This window comes from Maylandia zebra, linkage group LG16 (assembly GCF_041146795.1).
Source record: "Maylandia zebra isolate NMK-2024a linkage group LG16, Mzebra_GT3a, whole genome shotgun sequence".
NCBI lineage: Eukaryota > Metazoa > Chordata > Actinopteri > Cichliformes > Cichlidae > Maylandia > Maylandia zebra.
In genome coordinates this window covers 392653-409341 of record NC_135182.1, presented here as the reverse complement: position 1 = coordinate 409341, position 16689 = coordinate 392653, and the positions used below count along the sequence as shown (strand labels likewise).

General features: G+C 44.4%; 1 protein-coding gene and 1 long non-coding RNA gene across 3 annotated transcripts; one reads left to right on the top strand and one right to left on the bottom strand.

The window, feature by feature from the left end:
- The first annotated feature begins 405 nt into the window (after positions 1–405).
- On the top strand, positions 406–4722 carry LOC143412985 (uncharacterized). The gene is made up of 3 exons (XR_013093526.1): positions 406–491; positions 3360–3501; positions 4244–4722. It is a non-coding gene; the product is annotated as an uncharacterized LOC143412985 (long non-coding RNA).
- LOC101471365 (uncharacterized) lies at positions 479–16199 on the bottom strand. 2 transcript variants are annotated; one of them, XM_076875008.1, is made up of 16 exons: positions 16178–16199; positions 13423–13601; positions 11974–12060; positions 7126–7238; positions 6872–6913; positions 6762–6788; positions 6595–6666; positions 4906–4971; positions 4627–4653; positions 4506–4550; positions 4385–4420; positions 4224–4304; positions 3351–3447; positions 2143–2252; positions 1460–1579; positions 479–1148 (listed from the first exon to the last, which is right to left on the bottom strand). In XM_076875008.1, exons 3-16 carry the CDS (start codon positions 12047–12049, stop codon positions 1131–1133), a joined length of 930 nt encoding a protein of 309 aa, XP_076731123.1. In that variant the 5' UTR covers positions 12050–12060; positions 13423–13601; positions 16178–16199; the 3' UTR covers positions 479–1130. The 2 variants fall into 2 exon arrangements, with proteins under 2 accessions (XP_076731123.1, XP_076731122.1); XM_076875007.1 differs by having other exon boundaries at positions 479–1579.
- Between the last annotated feature and the right edge of the window lie 490 nt (positions 16200–16689).

Sequence of the window (16689 nt, the reverse complement as noted above, 5' to 3'; positions counted from 1 at the left end):
CAGGTCTACAATACTTTTCCTGGTGTCCTTCGAAAGCTCTTTGGTCTTGGCCATGGCGGAGTTTGGAGTCTGACTGTTTGAGGCTGTGGACAGGTGTCTTTTATACAGATGATGAGTTCAAACAGGTGCCATTCATACAGGTAACGAGTGGGGGACAGAAAAGCTTCTTACAGAAGACGTTACAGGTCTGTGAGAGCCAGAGATTTTCCTTGTTTGAGGTGACCAAATACTTATTTTCCACCCTGATTTACCAATAAATTCTTTACAAATCCTACCATGTGGATTCATGGATTTTTTTTTCACATTCTGTCTCTCACAGTTGAAGTGTACCTCTGGTGCAAATTACTGACCTCTGTCATCATTTTAGGTGGGGAACTTGCACAATCGGTGGCTGACTAAATACTTTTTTGCCCCACTGTAGGTGTGGCTGCAGATCAGGTGGCAGAGCAGGTTGTTAATCGCAGCAAACAAACAAGCATGTTCACAACAAGGTAAGACAAAGTATTTGTTTTTATTGAGCTCTTTGTAGGAGGTGGATCACTGCAGCATCACAAGAAAGAAACACTTTCCTTTTGGTGTGTTATGATGAAGACTTGTTTAAGTGCTTTTAAATGATGCATGCATAAATCATCAGTTGAGACAAAAGACAGGCATAGCTTCCAGGTCTGGAAAGGTAAACGATACAGGAACATTATTTTAAGTGACTTCTGTTTGTGTCTGTGAGGAAATGAGCCTCCTTACTCTGTGACCTCAGGAGAGTCACACAGCACAGTCCTGATGACGTTATGCTTTCAGTTGTCAGATCTTATCAAATATAACATGTAAACTTTGTAAATGATGGTGATTACTAAAGTTAGAACTGCTGCAGGGGTGATCCCGAGGATGTTCAGTGACCAACAGTCTGTGATGGACAATTAGACAACGCTGATGAGCCTTCCGTCACTCATCAGGCCACAACACCAACTTGGTGGAAAAAACCTTTCAGCTCGAGTTTTCACAAAAGGATATTTATAGGTCATATTAGAGTGGTCACACAAATCCAAGGGAATGCTTGTAAATGTTAGAGGAGCTGGTCAGACGCTGCTAATGGACAGCTGAGGCTGGAGGTCTGGTTCAGCTTCAGTATGCCGTCAGTGTCGGGGATCCTGCTGCTCCATGCAGGGAAAACACACAGAAAAGACGACACTGTGACTGTTAATAAAGCCTGCCCCCCACTTCGAGCTGCGTAGCTGTTGATATATGGGCTACACCGATTTGTGCTTGTTGCCAAAATAAAAAAAAAAGAATAATCATTATCATAATCAATAATAATTTAAAGCTTCAGTATGTGGAAGAAGAAACACTCAAATCGTGTGTTTGTGTGGACAGAGAGCAACACAGAGACTCTTCATTAAACATCAGACAGTTGTGTATTGTGTGTTGGATCTTGTGTTTCCATTCAATTGTTGCTGTGTGTTACCAATACGTTGATCCACTGAGACTCAGTGTAGATGTACAGAGCCTTTTTGTCCGTGCGAAGCACCATCACATTCTCCACGCGCAGCCTTCTCATCGCTTTCTCTCCATCCGCAACAAACACCTGCAGAGTGACACATGAGCCTGCTGAGGTCAAAAGGATTTGTTTCCACAACGGTACAAAGTCCAGGTCTCCAGCTGTTTTCCTCGTCATGACAACTGCACGTGGGGTGAAAACATTTATAGCTCCTGTGTTTGGACCAAGGATTACTGCCGCTTTGATTGACAGCTGTCACAACACGAGCAGTCATGCAAGAATTGCTTTGTTTACAAATTAGAAATTCGATTACAGCCTAACTGAACATGTAACTGAACAAGCACATGAACCTCATGGCATGCAGAACTATTCTGTGACTTGTTTAAAGCTTACTGGTGGCAGTGGTTTCAAAATGAGGAATCCAGAGCTGCTGGGTCATCATAGCTAGAATCACATTTCATAGAAGGTCCATGGTAAGCTAGCATGTGTGAATTCTGGTCCATTTGTCTGTGTTGCTGTGGGTGTGCTGCTCCACACTCTTTCAGATCCAATAAAACAAAAGTCTTGCTTTAAAAAATGCACTGGGATGAGATGGTGTAAAGATTACTCCCCAGCAGAGTAATACAGTTTAACCAGAGTGTGACACTGACCGTGTGCACGCTGACCACCAATCGTTGTGGGCTCTGAACCTGTGAACAGTTGCATGTGGCTGGAGGACCTGGGTTTCCTGTTTCTCCCTCCATGCCTGGTAGGATATACACTAAGAAAACACAAGGCATAATCAGCTTTCTGCCAACAAGTTTATATTTTAAGTGGTTTCAACAAGGCCATCATGTCACAGCTTTATCCTTTCTGGGTATGTATGACTGCTCCATGCTTGCGTCGTTGGCCTGAACGACATTGCCCTATTAAATAATGTGTAACTAAGTAAAACTTTATTTATATAGCACCTTTCTAGATAAAAGATCAAAAAGTGCTTGACACAAGGATGACAAAGTATAAAACAGAAACAGACAAAATGCAGCTCTAAAAAGAAACTACCGAGTCCACACATCTTACGCTCAGTGGGAGAGAGTTCCACAGTCTGGGAGCCACAGGGGCTAAAGCTCTGTCTCCCTCAGTTCTCAGCCTTGTACACTGAATAACAAGTAGGCCCTGATCACATGACCTCAGGGAGCTGCTGGGGACACAGGGCTGCAGACCTTTAATGATGTAAGCTGGTGCTTGTCCATGAAGAGCTCTGAAGGTCAGAACCAGAATCTTGAAATGGACTCGATGGGGAGCCAGTGCAGCTGTATCAGCAGCGGTGTCACGTGTGTGAATACTTCGATGGTTCGCCTTGCTGCAGTGTTTTGGATAAACTGCAGACGCTCCAGGAAGTTTTTGTTTAAACATGTAAACAGTGATGAAATGAAGTGTGAACTAAAGTGTGGTTTTATACCGATTATTACGCTGCATGAAAGGATTATTACAGGTTATATAAACCTGCAGCATTAAAATGGTTCTTGTGGCTTTAGTGGTTGTGCAAACATCTGGAAAAAACAATGTCACACAATAAGGCGTGATCAAAGAAACAAAAAGTAATTATATACATTTTTATACCGTGTAGAGATGTAGATGGGAGTATTCTCTGTAACATAAATCATTACATTACAGAACATAGTTTCTTCAGCACAGTTTCATGCCTCCCTGATGCCGTCACTGTCTAAAAAGCAGTTCCTAACCTCAATCAGACTTCTCTGGTGAAATGAAATTTAAATACAACTTTATAAATCTTCATCTTCTGTACCAATATCATGACTATATATTTACATGCACTTTAAAGTAGCTCAAAACTGATACACGTGTTGTCACAAACCTTGTCCAGGAAGTCCAGGTTCTCCAGTCTGACCATGACGCCCTGCATGACCAAGATGACCTTGAAACCCTTTGGGCCCACGAGATCCCTTCGGCCCCTGCACACAGTGATCACTCCATTCATTTGGTTTGCATGCAGCAGACAAACTGAGGTACAAACTTCTTACATTCAGCTATATCCTATTAAAGGTAACCAAGCAGCAAATGTCTGTGGACAGTGAGAGGTAAGAAGTTTCACATCAACAAAATGATATTTAGAAAATAGGTGCCTTTTTAAATATATGAATCTACTAAGCAGTTTTTCAGATATGTGTGTGTGTCAAAGGATGAAGTCGGTACAAAACTTCACGGTTAGTAGACGTTTAGTAAACGCCTACCTCACAGCTAGCTTTTGTTTCAACAGGCAGCTCTTTAAACAAAAAGGCATGAATGCAACGGGAACAATATCACACGCACGCGCACACACACACACGCGCACACACACACACACACACGCGCACACACACACACACACACGCGCACACACACGCGCACACACACACACACGCGCACACGCACACACACACACACACACACGCACACACACACACACGCGCACACACACACACACGCGCACACGCACACACACACACACACACACGCACACACACACGCACACACACACACACACGCGCACACACACACGCGCACACACACACACACGCGCACACGCACACACACACACACACACACGCACACACACACGCACACACACACACACACACACACACACACACACACACACTTGTGTGTCATTCTTCCGACTCTAGCACTGCCAACCCCTTGCAGGGTTTCCCACCATGCACACACTCTGTGTTTCATTCTTCGTGCCTACCGTGCTCCCCCTGTCCCCAGGCTTTCCTCTGGATCCCTCCTCCCCCCTTTTCCCTGCAGCGCCCCATTGGCCTGGGTCTCCCTGCACCAGCACAACAGAATGGCCTTAACATACTGCACAGCCAGAGATTTTCACCGAATGTGTCTCAGCCAGTTCTTCACCTTCTGTCCTGGGTTTCCAGGGATGCCACGCTCCCCCTGCAGAGACGCACAGATTCATCAGCCAACGCAGTCACATAATGTCTAACAGGAGCAATGTTTTTTCTTCTTTTGATTTCTTCACCTTCACTCCCTCCAGGCCTGTTTTTCCTTTGACACCTTTATCACCCTGAACAATAAAAATAGCAAGTGTCATCGGAACATATGTATAAATGTATAACAGTAAAAAAAGAAAAAACACTTACACTGAATCCGCTTTGCCCCTTATTGCCCTACATAAACACACAAAGGAGCTTAGTATCAGTAGCATTAAAACAAAATACAAATGGGAAACTGCTGTTTGGTTTCCAGACAGGAGTCGGGATGAGTGTGAATAACATATATGTCTGCATGTGGGCAGGACGAACTCATCTATTCAGCACAGTCTTTAATGTAGTTTATGAGATGTGTCCTAAATCAGGTAGTATATACTATGGCTACTGGCTGGTTAGTCATATAAATAATATATCCAGCCTTTAATGTACCTTCATCATCCCAGGAGTTCCTATATCTCCATACAGGCCCCTCCAGCCTCTGTCTCCCTTCTCTCCCTGTGGAAACATTGACTCATATCAGCTCATATTTTCACTGTGTAAACATTTAGATTTATACATTATTTCAATAAATGGAACATTGATGATGTCTATCACATCTAATATTCTTAAAACCTATCTGGCTTTGGATGGAAAGGCGACTGATACACCTGAGAAATCAAGTTAGTGATATGTTTTCTATGCTCGGTGTTTCCTGTAAAAACATGAAACTTTGCCCCTTTTTAAAGGATGACTGTGGCGGGGGCGTGGTTTGCTGGCCTGCTGCAGAGGAGGGGTGACATAGTGAACTCTGGGCGGCACGGAGGAGGAGAGGCAACAGGTGTACGGGACAGTGTTAATGAGGGAGATGTCTTGTGTGCCCACAGTGAGATGGAGCAGATGATGCTGGGAGGGAGTGGCTGCGTCCGAGGCAGGTGCCAAAGGTTATTTCCAAAATAAAAGACACTAAGCATAACCCGTGTGTGTTTGGGTCTTGTGTCACAATGACCTAAACTGTATAAGATGAGTCTTTTATACTTATTGAAAGACCTTGGTGTGCACAAGAAATAACAGGTAGCACAAGCATTACAACCATGATTAATAACAAAATCAACCCTGGCAGTCAACAGCAAACCAAGAACAAATGCCCCACCCTGTATGTCCGTAAATGAAGCTTTTTATTTTCATCAGGGACCTTGGGCCAAAGAAAAAAACCCTGAAGTGCCTCAGTGTCACGTGCAGGGTGCAGTGGGAATTGTATTGGGGCAATTGTCATTGTCAGTCCATCTGCGCTGTAACTGCAATAATTTAATCAACCGATTCACACTAAAACCTGCTTTGCCTCTTATCTGTAGTTATTTTTATTTAATTTAATAACTGTACAGTACTCTGCTTATAGTAACCATTGTCCTTAATGTAAATATGTAAGTAGCAGCCTCGCCTCTGTCAGTGCGCCCCAGGGTGGCTGTGGCTACAATGTAGCTGCCATCACCAGTGTGTGAATGTGTGTGTGAATGGGTGGATGACTGAATGTGTAAAGCGCTTTGGGGTCCTTAGGGACTAGTAAAGCACTATACAAATACAGGCTGTTTACCCGTTTATTAGTCATAGCTTTACAAATACAGGATATGACTTTATTATTGCATAAATGCACACCTCAGAGTTCTTAGTCACACAGTCGCATTACTGAAAACATGAACTTTGTGTTACACAAAGAGTTTCTTTTTCATTTTTTCACCACTGTTTCAATTCTCTGCAATTCTCTATTTTACATGTTAGGTCTCTTTATCCATTACTTTTACACTCCTGACATTTTAGTTCAGTTTTCGTTACAGCGCCAAATCACAACTACAGTTACCTCAAGGCGTTTTATATTGACCCTACAATAATACATACAGAGAAAACCCAACAATCATATGACCCCCTGTGAGCAAGCGCTTTGGCAACAGTGGGAAGGAAAAACTCCCTTTTAACAAGAAGAAACCAGAACTTCTTCTTTTCTCCTCATTTTAGTTCTTTTTAGCTCTTAAATTAAATAGTAATTTCTGTTTTTATTTGATCAGAGCAAGTCTTTCCTTGACCATGTAGTGACCATGCAGTCAGTGTTGTGGTGTATGTCTGTATGGACGGACTTTGTATAACCTTTTGACCTGGCTGTCCCATGGCTCCTTGCATTCCACCTTCTCCCTCTGGACCTAACACACCAAGCTGACCCTGAAATACACTCACCAGTTAGCTTTTGCTTTCATGACATCTTACATGCAGTATTTATGAGCCTGAAAAGATGGGATAACTGTCTTACACTGTACCTTCGATCCTCTGGCTCCCCTACAGCCCTGCAACAGTAACAGTACCATTACCGTAACAGTACATATGGCGGGGGGGGGGGTTAAATATGTAAAAAGATGGTCCTGCATACTTTTTCTCCTTTAGGTCCTGTGATGTGTTCTGTTATGTCAACCTGGAGAGTTACAGAGAAATTACAAAAAACGAGTTCTTTTACATCATGCTTCAATTCTCACACCTTTTCTTTCTTTGAATGAATCAATGTGGGTGCTACAGGTTGGGCTAAAGGCTAAAGGGTTTGAAACATTTATTCCTGAAGAAAGTCTTGAAGGAATAATTTTAAAACAAAGCTAATTTGTGGGTAACAGAGAGGAGGGAGATCATCACCATTAGCTCTGCTTTCCATTTGATTGGAGGAAACATAGGTGGTGGAAGAGGAGGAGTGATGAAGACTTCACATTTTGAAACTGACCACCTGCTGCCTCTGCTGGATGGGAATCCTGCACAGGCAGAGAGTACAAAAATCATGTTAATTACTGTGTTCCCTGTGCATTCTGGGAAAGGAGGGCACTGAGATCAATCAGATCTATAATCATGACATAGTGACGGTTTTAGGCAGTATGTGAAGTAAAAAACACTTTCTAAAACAAATCACATCTTGTGTTTTGATTTTACGTACCATCCATGACATCATGTTATCCAGAGTGGTCCTATGATCAAGGCTCTGTGGCTCAGACATTAAATATTGTGGGGCATTGATTCTTGATTTGTATATTTCACTGTCTGACTTGTCTGCACAGCAGTCATGCTGCTGCATGTGCAGTCACCAACCACCTTTCCACTCTTTATTCTCTTCATAGCGGCCCACACTTCCTCCTTGCTAATGCCCTGCACACGTGTGGGCCGCTGTGAAGAGAATGAAGAGTGGAAAGGTGGCTGGCAGATTTCTAGGAGAGAGGGCAGCAGACCTTTTAGGCTGTTTAACCAGACTGTTCACCACAGTCCTCATGCCCGAGGAATGGAAAAGAAATGTACTGGTACCCATCCCAAAACGTTGATTCTTTTCATCTGGACGTTTTCAGTGAGAGAAACACGGCACTCATCCAAGAGACGTCTTCAGTCTCAGCTGACTGCTGGTTTCCCCAATCTTATAAGCAGTACATTTGCATAATGACTGAAACCAGCAGTACTGAATGAACAACGGGCTGGGAGGTCAATTCGTTGATTATTAAAATGTAATGTCAGTCAGCTGAGACTGAAGAAGTCACTTGGATGAGTGACGAAACATTTGTCCCACTGGAAATGTTGCATCCAGATGAACAGAATCAACTTTTGGGGTTTATTTACCTGGATGACTGAGCATGCATCAAGGCACTGGAACTGATGTTCAAGAGCAAGGGTGATATGCAGAGCTCTAGTAACTACACAGGTTAAAGTTAATGACACATACTATGAAGATAAAGTAAAGTGTTGTGGAAGCTAGGCTGAGAAGAGAGGTGACAATCAGTGAGCAGCAGTGTGGCTCCCTATCAAGAAAGAGCTCTATGTGATGTTTGCTTTGAGAGTGTTGATGGAGAAGAATGGAGAAGGTCAGAAAGAGTCTCACTGACTCTTTGTGGCTCTCAAGAACGCAGATAATAGAGAGAGAGAGCCAAGAGAGGACGGACTGTTTACTCCAGAGATGAGCTGATCGCCCTGATGCCGGCCGGCTCGCTGGCCAGGCCCGCAGAAGTACCAGCTGATATTTGGAGGAAAACACATCGGGGATGCAGAGGTCAAGGACAGAAGAGAAGAAAGAAGGAGACGGTGAGACAGCGGAGGCTCGAAGCGAGGAGGAGCTATAAATCGTGTCTGCCGTCTATCGTGATGGGAAATGTGCGATCGTTGGCAAATAAAATCGACGAGCTCTCAGCACTGGTACGGAGTCAGAGGGAATACCGAGAGTGTAGCCTGATGTGTTTCACCGAATCATGGATGCACCAGGACATTCCCGATGAGAATGCTTCCGTGGAAGGCTTCCACACTGTTCGGGCGGACAGGGACAGCATCGCTAGCGGTAAGCGGAAAGGAGGTGGGCTTGCTGTTTTAGTTAACAACCGGTGGTGTAACCCTGCCAACATAACAATCAAAGAAAAGATTTGTTGCCCGGACACTGAACTGTGTGCTGTTGGACTCAGGCCGTATTATTTACCCAGGGAATTCTCTCACGTCATCTTGGTGGCTGTTTATGTTCCTCCCTCTGCTAACCCCACAGCTGCATGTGACACTATCCACTCTGCCATAGCTCGGCTACAGACTCAGCACCCGAGTGCCTTTATTGTGATCTCGGGTGACTTCAACCATGTATCACTGGACAATACACTAACAACATTCAAACAAACTGTCCCACCAGGGGAGAGAAAATTTTAGGAGGTGGTCAGAGGAGGCAATAGCGGAACTACAGGGCTACTTTGAGGTGACCAACTGGGAGACACTCTGTGAGCCTCACGCCGAGGACATCAATGGGCTTACTGAGTGTATCACAGACTACATAACTTTCTGCACCGACTCCATTGTTCCAGCTCAGACTGTTCATTGTTACCCAAATAACAAGCCGTGGGTGACTAAGGACATCAAGGCCCTCCTCAACAACAAGAAGAGGGCTTTCAGAGGGGGCAACAAAGAGGAGGTGAGGAAGGTCCAGGTGTTACTAAAGGACAAGATCAGAGAGGCTAAGGACAATTACAGGAGGAAGCTGGAGTGGAAACTCCAGCAGAACAGCATGAGAGAGGTGTGGAGGGGCATGAAGACCATCACTGGATTCAGGCCAACCAACAGCAGGGGAGCTGAGGGAGGTGAGAATAGAGCCGACGAGTTGAATCTGTTTTTCAATAGATTCGACACCACAGTGTCTGCTCCCACCCCCACAACCTCACCTGCAGTCAGCCTGGAATCCAGAGCCACACCACTGTGCCAGCCTCTCTCTTCACATGTTGCCTCCTGTGAGATTCCTGACACCCCTCCCCCACCCATCACCTTCACTCAATACCAGGTTGAGATGCAAATGAGGAGACTTCACTCAGGCAAGTCTGCTGGACCAGACGGAGTGAGTCCCCTTGTCCTCAAGACCTGTGCCCCCCAGCTGTGTGGAGTCTTTCATAAACTGTTTGTGCTGAGTCTGAGTCTGCAGAGGGTCCCGGTGATGTGGAAGACATCATGCCTCGTCCCTGTACCAAAGACGCCACGTCCCAGTGGCCCCCAGGATTACAGGCCCGTGGCACTGACCTCCCACATCATGAAGACCCTGGAAAGGCTCATCCTGGACCAGCTGCGACCCATAGTAAGACCACATCTGGATCCCCTTCAGTTCGCTTATCAGCCTCGTCTCGGAACTGAGGACGCCATCATCTACCTGCTCAATCGTGTCTACACCCATCTGGACCAGCCGGTGAGCACTGTGAGGGTCATGTTTTTTGACTTTTCTAGTGCTTTCAACACCATCAGGCCGACCCTCCTGGGTGATAAGTTAGCAGCGATGCAGGTGGATGCTTCTCTGGTGTCCTGGATTGTTGATTACCTGACAGGAAGACCACAATATGTACGTCTCCCACAGTGTGTGTCTGACAAGGTGATTAGCAACACAGGGGCACCACAGGGGACTGTCCTCTCCCCCTTCCTCTTCACCCTCTACACCACAGACTTCAGCCACTGCACAGAGACCTGCCATCTTCAGAAGTTTTCTGATGACTCTGCGGTGGTTGGATGCATCAGCAGGGATGATGAGACAGAGTACCGGGCTGTGGTCGACTCCTTTGTCACGTGGTGTGAGCAGAATCATCTGCAGCTCAACGTGGCAAAGACCAAGGAACTGATCGTGGACTTCAGGAAGACCAGGAAACACTTGACCCCTGTTTCAATCCAGGGGGTCAGTGTGGACATTGTGGAGGACTATAAATACCTTGGAGTACACATTGACAATAAACTGGACTGGGCTAAAAACACCACAGCACTTTACAGGAAGGGCCAGAGTCGTCTCTATTTTTTGAGGCGACTGAGGTCATTGATCTGCCAGAAAAGCATTCCAGCGTTAAGCTTAACAACCGATATATGGAGCAACTGCCTCTCTCTCTCTCTCTCTCTCTCTCTCTCCCTCTCCTGCTGCTACTTCATTCATAAAACTGATCAATGATCATCTGATCGGCTCTTCTGTCGCGACTCCGTCTCTCTTGTTTGTTTTTGGCTCACTTTACACCAGAAAGAGGAAACCAGCAGATAAACAATTAAAAAATACACTATATCGGATTCATATTGGTATCAGCAGATATCTAAATTTATGATATCGGTATCGGACATAAAAAAGTGGTATCGTGCCATCTCTAGTGTGAACGAGAGGGAGACAGGTGGAAAGGTGAACATGGAAGGAAGAGAGGTAATAAGGATAGATGAGTTTACATACCTGAAGTCAGCCATCTAAGGCAATAGTGCACAAGAGTGGTCAAGAAGAAAGAGCAGGTAGGGTGGAGATGAGTGTCAGGGGCGATTTGTGACAGAACAATAGCAGCAAGAGTGAAAGGGGAGGTGTCCAAGATGTTAGTGAGACCTGCTATGATGTATCGTTTGGAGATGCAGGTCACGGCCGCAGCATTAAATCACGGAAAAGCAGGGTTATGAGTGGTCTTGTGGTGTGATGTGCAGCTGGCAGCTTGGGTGTAAATAAATGGCTCAAAATTACAATTTGTGGTCCCGCCATGCCTTATTCACACCACAATGAGTTCATCACAACAGTTCTGCCTGAGCAGTTTGGAAACAAAGGGGCAAGGCTGAGATGGTTTGGACATGTACAAAGTTGCACAGGGGATATATTCAATAAAGGACGTTCAAGATGGAGCTGCCAGGTAGGGGAAATGCTCATTAACAGACAGTTACTTCAATATTTTTGATTAATTTCTCCGGCCCCAACTCAGCTCTCTCCTTCACCAGGCTCAACACAGAAGTGTTTTCAGCCTCTCTCCATGCACAGATATATCACGTTGACCTCCTTGGTCAACGTGATATATCTGTGTGGCCCCTCCCTTGTTCGACCACACCACCTAATATCCGCTACTTGTCGTGTGACCACGAAGGGCCCTTGCCATTTGAAGTATCAATCACATCTTAATGGTTTAATCTGAAACTCACTGAGGTGGGTGCTTTACCTTAGGAGGCAAGAAAGTGTTAGTGTTTATGGACTTAACTGTTATCCAGTGTTTGACTCACTTGTTGTAATAGAGGAAGCAGCCGACGGGAGGCTGCTTAGCAACGCAGTCCATCCTAGGATCAGCTGAGTCAGCATCTCAACACTTCCTGCAACCACAAATCATGACCACTAAGGAAAGTACTGCTTCCCTCTGTGGTCATTTAAATATGGCTTCATGTCTCTCCTTCCGAACCAACACCCACCATCTTTTTCTATCAGGTGGAAAATCTGATGAGGAGACTAGCAGAAAGATCCATGAAACCATCAGTGATGACAGATATGTAATTAATAATTCAGACACAGCATGAAAGAAGGGTTTCAATGGGTTGCAAAGCTGCTTGGAGATCCACACCAACGTCAGGCAACGGATGTGTGTGGGCCCTGAGATCAGATATTTTAGGACAGATGGCAGGAATATAATTTGTTTAAGTTGAGCTAATATGAGACAACAGTTTAAAGAGCAGAAGCCTCATTTATTATACTTCAGATCAAAACATTTAATCAAATGACTGTAGTTTAAGTCAGATCTGTCTTTAGACAGGTGCACATGTGTGTGGATGTGTATGTGTTGTGAGATTATTATATTATCTTATGCCACGTTAGACCCCTAATTAAAGATTGTGAAATCATTATGTAGTTTTAGTTTGCATTATTCTCCTGACTTAGAAGAAGGTGAAACTATTACACTTATTAAACTGAGTTGTATTACACTAGACTGCTGATTTATTGTGAATGAATGATATTGTTTATGATGCATTATACTGCTGAGTTATAAGAAATACTGTTTTCAGAGAGTCATCACCTTATGTGTCTGACTAGAAAAGAACAGGACAGACTGCACAGGAAGCCGAGGTCATAACTTGGACTTACTGAGAGAGAAAGAATGTGGATGTTTAGGCTTTGTGACTAGGTGGAGGAGGGGCTGAAGCTATAAGAATGTGAGGAACGCTCAGACGCTTTGAGATCAGGCGGACACCCTCCCGCGCTCATCTCCCATCCGGATGGTTTATGCTCATAAAGTGTTGAATTGTATGGAATAAAAGATTGTTGATTGAGCATTTATACACCGAGTATTGTCCTTCCTTCAGCCCAACGATCAAAAGAATTGGGAGATTTAACAGTGTGCACGAGAGGAAGATTTAGAACTTGTTCGCGTCACGCTTAAAATAATTCACCCTTCGCAGTTGTGACTCTTCCAGCTCACAGTGGAACTTAAGTTTTCTTAGCCTGGACTCGGCTGCAATGCCAAACACATATTACAAACTTGAAGTTAAATAATCTGAAAGACCTCCAATGCAGGACCGTAGTCCCTCCACTGTAAACTCTAATTTAATAAATGGAATTTATTAATGTTCTTGTCCTGTTCATAAAACCCAATAAATAATGGAGAAGAACTTTTCCCCTAATATGTAATTAAGTATAAGAGTTCAGGTATGTTCATGCATTATAGTCAGTGTAGCGTGTCTTACCTCAGTGCTGTTTCCTGCTCAGTGCCTGGGAAAGCTCTAGTCCTGTACTGGAGATGTCTGTTGGAGCTGCATCTCTTCCTGGTCATGGTCCAGCAGAACTGCAGCCCAATCTGCTATGCTTGCACGTTCAGTCTGGCTTAATCTCAATCAACTGTGGAAATGCAATGCAGCTTCTGGCACTGCTTCACAGGAATAATCAGATAATTACTTTAACACTGAGCCAAAGAGGAGCCTGCTGATCAGGACACATGCTGTGGAGGATGTTGGGTCTGTGTTTCCACAAACCCCGCTAATTCTAGAGACTTATTCATCATGAAGAAAACAAGACAGTCGATCGATCCATTACTTGCGCAAGGGAGGCCTCTCATCTGTGTCCAGCACGACAAAGACCCCAATGATGGCCTCCTCTCGCTGCCTTTTATTGACAAACTTCAAACAATAGTTTACAAAGCACCTCCCCTTGCAACCCCCCTTTGGTTACAAAGACAAGGCACTGTATGTAAATGTATATGTGTGAACTTCTGTAAGTGTGTGTGTGTGTGTGTGTGTGTGTGTGTGTGTGTGTGTGTGTGTGTGTGTGTGTGTGTTTGACCTCCTGCTGACCAAAGGGTCATAAACCCAGGAAGCTTACATCGAAAGAAACAGATCTTTCAGATAGGATGTATCTACAATAAAACCTCCCCCAGCACAGAGTGGCTGGAGAGGTGGTCAGGATCAAAGGAATGGCTTTGATCCTGCTGCTTAAACTAAGACTGTACAAATTTAAGAAACACAATGGCAACATTCAACAATTAGACTTAACAGAGGATGAAACTTTGAAAGCAGTCTGTAGCACTTTCTGTCATAATATATTACATGAATATATCAGAGCCCCATCAGTGCTGTTCATCCTGCACTGCAGCAATGGTCATAGTGGGTAACTGAAATAGTTTAAGTACTTTTTGCCCCGTAGAAATCAGCTGATCTTCAGTGAGCCCTTTGGATAAATATTTAGACCTTCGTACATTTCCAGGTGCGGGAGTGGGCTGATTGTTCCCTCAGTGGTCATGAGAATTTGAATAATTATGATGAAGAAACTGACCTCCCAGCCCATTGTTCATTCAGTGGGCTGGTTTCAGTCATTGTGCAAATGTACTGTTTATAAGTTTGGGGAAACCTGTAGTCAGCTGAGACTGAAGACGTCACTTGGACGAGTGACAAAACGTTTCTCCCGTTGAAAACGCTGCATCCAGATGAACAGAATCAACTTTTGGAGATTTACTTTCCTGGATGATTGAGCATGCATCAAGGCATCTGAAATAAAGCTGATCCATCTCTGTCCTCACACACTCGGGATCTGAAGTTCTACTTTTACATTTTTCAGTTCTACAGTTCTGCTGACATATGAGCTGTTTCTTTGTGAACATACCTCATTAACAATTATTCAGACAGTGTTTTTAAGCTGAATATTTGCAACAAACTCAGTAAAAAAAACAACAAAAAAAACCACAGTCAGTACTAAAAAATTAATCAGTGGAAAAATTAAACACACATGTTTACTTACGCTGCCAAGTGGGAGTAGTTGGTTTCAGTACATAAATATTGGGCTTTGGTATTTAATCCGTAGTTATTGGTGTGACTATGGTGTGATTATTAATCACTGTATTCAAAAGTGAGTAGAGGGACAGGGTGGCTTGCTTGGCTCCTTTGGGTGGCACTGTCACTTGGTGTTAACTCGCTCTGCGGTAGAGTATCACTTCCTGTTCCTGCTCAAACACAGTGGTGTTTCTGGGTAGCTTATCTGCTTGGCAATTTAATTAAAAACCGTAAGATACATTTTTTCCATAGTATAATCTTCACGTGCTTCATCCGAAGCACACTTTCTGTGTACTCACTCCCTAATTTATAGCCAAAGTATTCACTCACTGAGTCTTTACTGTTTCGCTAGCTTAGCTTAACTCATAGCCAACTCACTAGCACCATGGCCTCTTCACCTGTCCGTCCTGCAGTTTTTTGCTCATTGTGTCAGATGTTTAGTTACTCCTCGGCCTCCTTTAGCAGTAATTATATCTGTAACAAATGTAGCATATTTGCAGCTCTGGAGGAGACTCGGCTTCGCACCCTTCATTCACCCGTAGCTAGCCAGGCCCCTGTAGCGGTGCAGCCAAGATAGCGTAGGCCTCGCTCCCTGTTCCCCGGCAGACCCCAAGCAGCTGGGGAAAGAGGGCGGCTGGGTGACAGTGAGGAGGAAGCATAGTCTTAAACAGAAGCCCCAGGTACACCACCAACCTGTTCATGTGTCTAACCGTTTTCCCCACTCGGCGACACACCCGTCGGGGGTCAAACTCTGGTAATTGGTGATTCTGTTCTCAGACATGTGAAGCTAGAGACACCGGCAACCATAGTCAATGGTCTTCCAGGGACCAGAGCAGGCGACATTGGAAACCTGGTCTTGTTTAGTGATGTTCGATTCGTGAACGAATCGTTCAATACTCGAGAATCACTTTACTGACTCGTGAATCATGACTCACAAGCCCAACTGACTCACTGACTCATCCCTGTTTCTGTTAGCAAACTAATTCGCTTAGTAGAAATATATCTAGCTTATAATTAAAATTGCGGGGGGAACAAACAACAGCCAGTTTCTTAACAAAAGCATTTCTGCTCTGAACTGGAAGAAAAAACCCTGAGTAGAAGCTCACATCAAGAAAATAGCTCCTCGGTTCACAGTAGCATCGCTCTGCTAACATGCTAACAACACATTTGAGCTACTCACCCCCTCCCTTCCTGTGTTGAATCGTAAGCGTAAGCAAATCACTCAGGACTCGCTCACCCCCTCCCTCCTGTGCTGAATCATAGAGCGAACGAATCACTCACTCACTCACTAACCCCCTCCCTCCTGTGCTGAATCATAGAGCGAACGAATCACTCAGGACTCACTAACCCCCTCCCTCCTGTGCTGAATCATAAGCTTAAGCGAATCACTCAGGACTCACTAACCCCCTCCCTCCTGTGCTGAATCATAGAGCGAGCGAACGAATCACTCACTCACTCACCCCTCCCTCCTGGCTCACAGCTTCTTCTTCTTCTTGGTTGGCAACCAATGTTAAGGCGCATTACCGCCCCCTGGCTCACAGCTCAGTGGACATTTAGATGAGAAAATATATATTTAACACATTTAAGGAAAATACTAATAAAATAAAAATAAACAAAATAAATGTTTATTAAGCAATTTTGATAGGAAACTGCTTAATTTTAGAATCAGAATCAGAATCAGAATCAGAATGG

What these genes read in the sequence shown, in the direction of transcription:
- LOC101471365 (XM_076875007.1), bottom strand. Translation starts at nt 12,049, where the DNA reads ATGCTGACTCAGCTGATCCTAGGATGGACTGCGTTGCTAAGCAGCCTC. An exon ending in AATGGAAAGCAGAGCTAATG is followed by an intron (nt 6,914 to 7,125) that starts GTGATGATCTCC and finishes GTAACTCTCCAG; the next exon opens with GTTGACATAACAGAACACAT. An exon ending in GAACTCCTGGGATGATGAAG is followed by an intron (nt 4,654 to 4,905) that starts GTACATTAAAGG and finishes GTGTTTATGTAG; the next exon opens with GGCAATAAGGGGCAAAGCGG.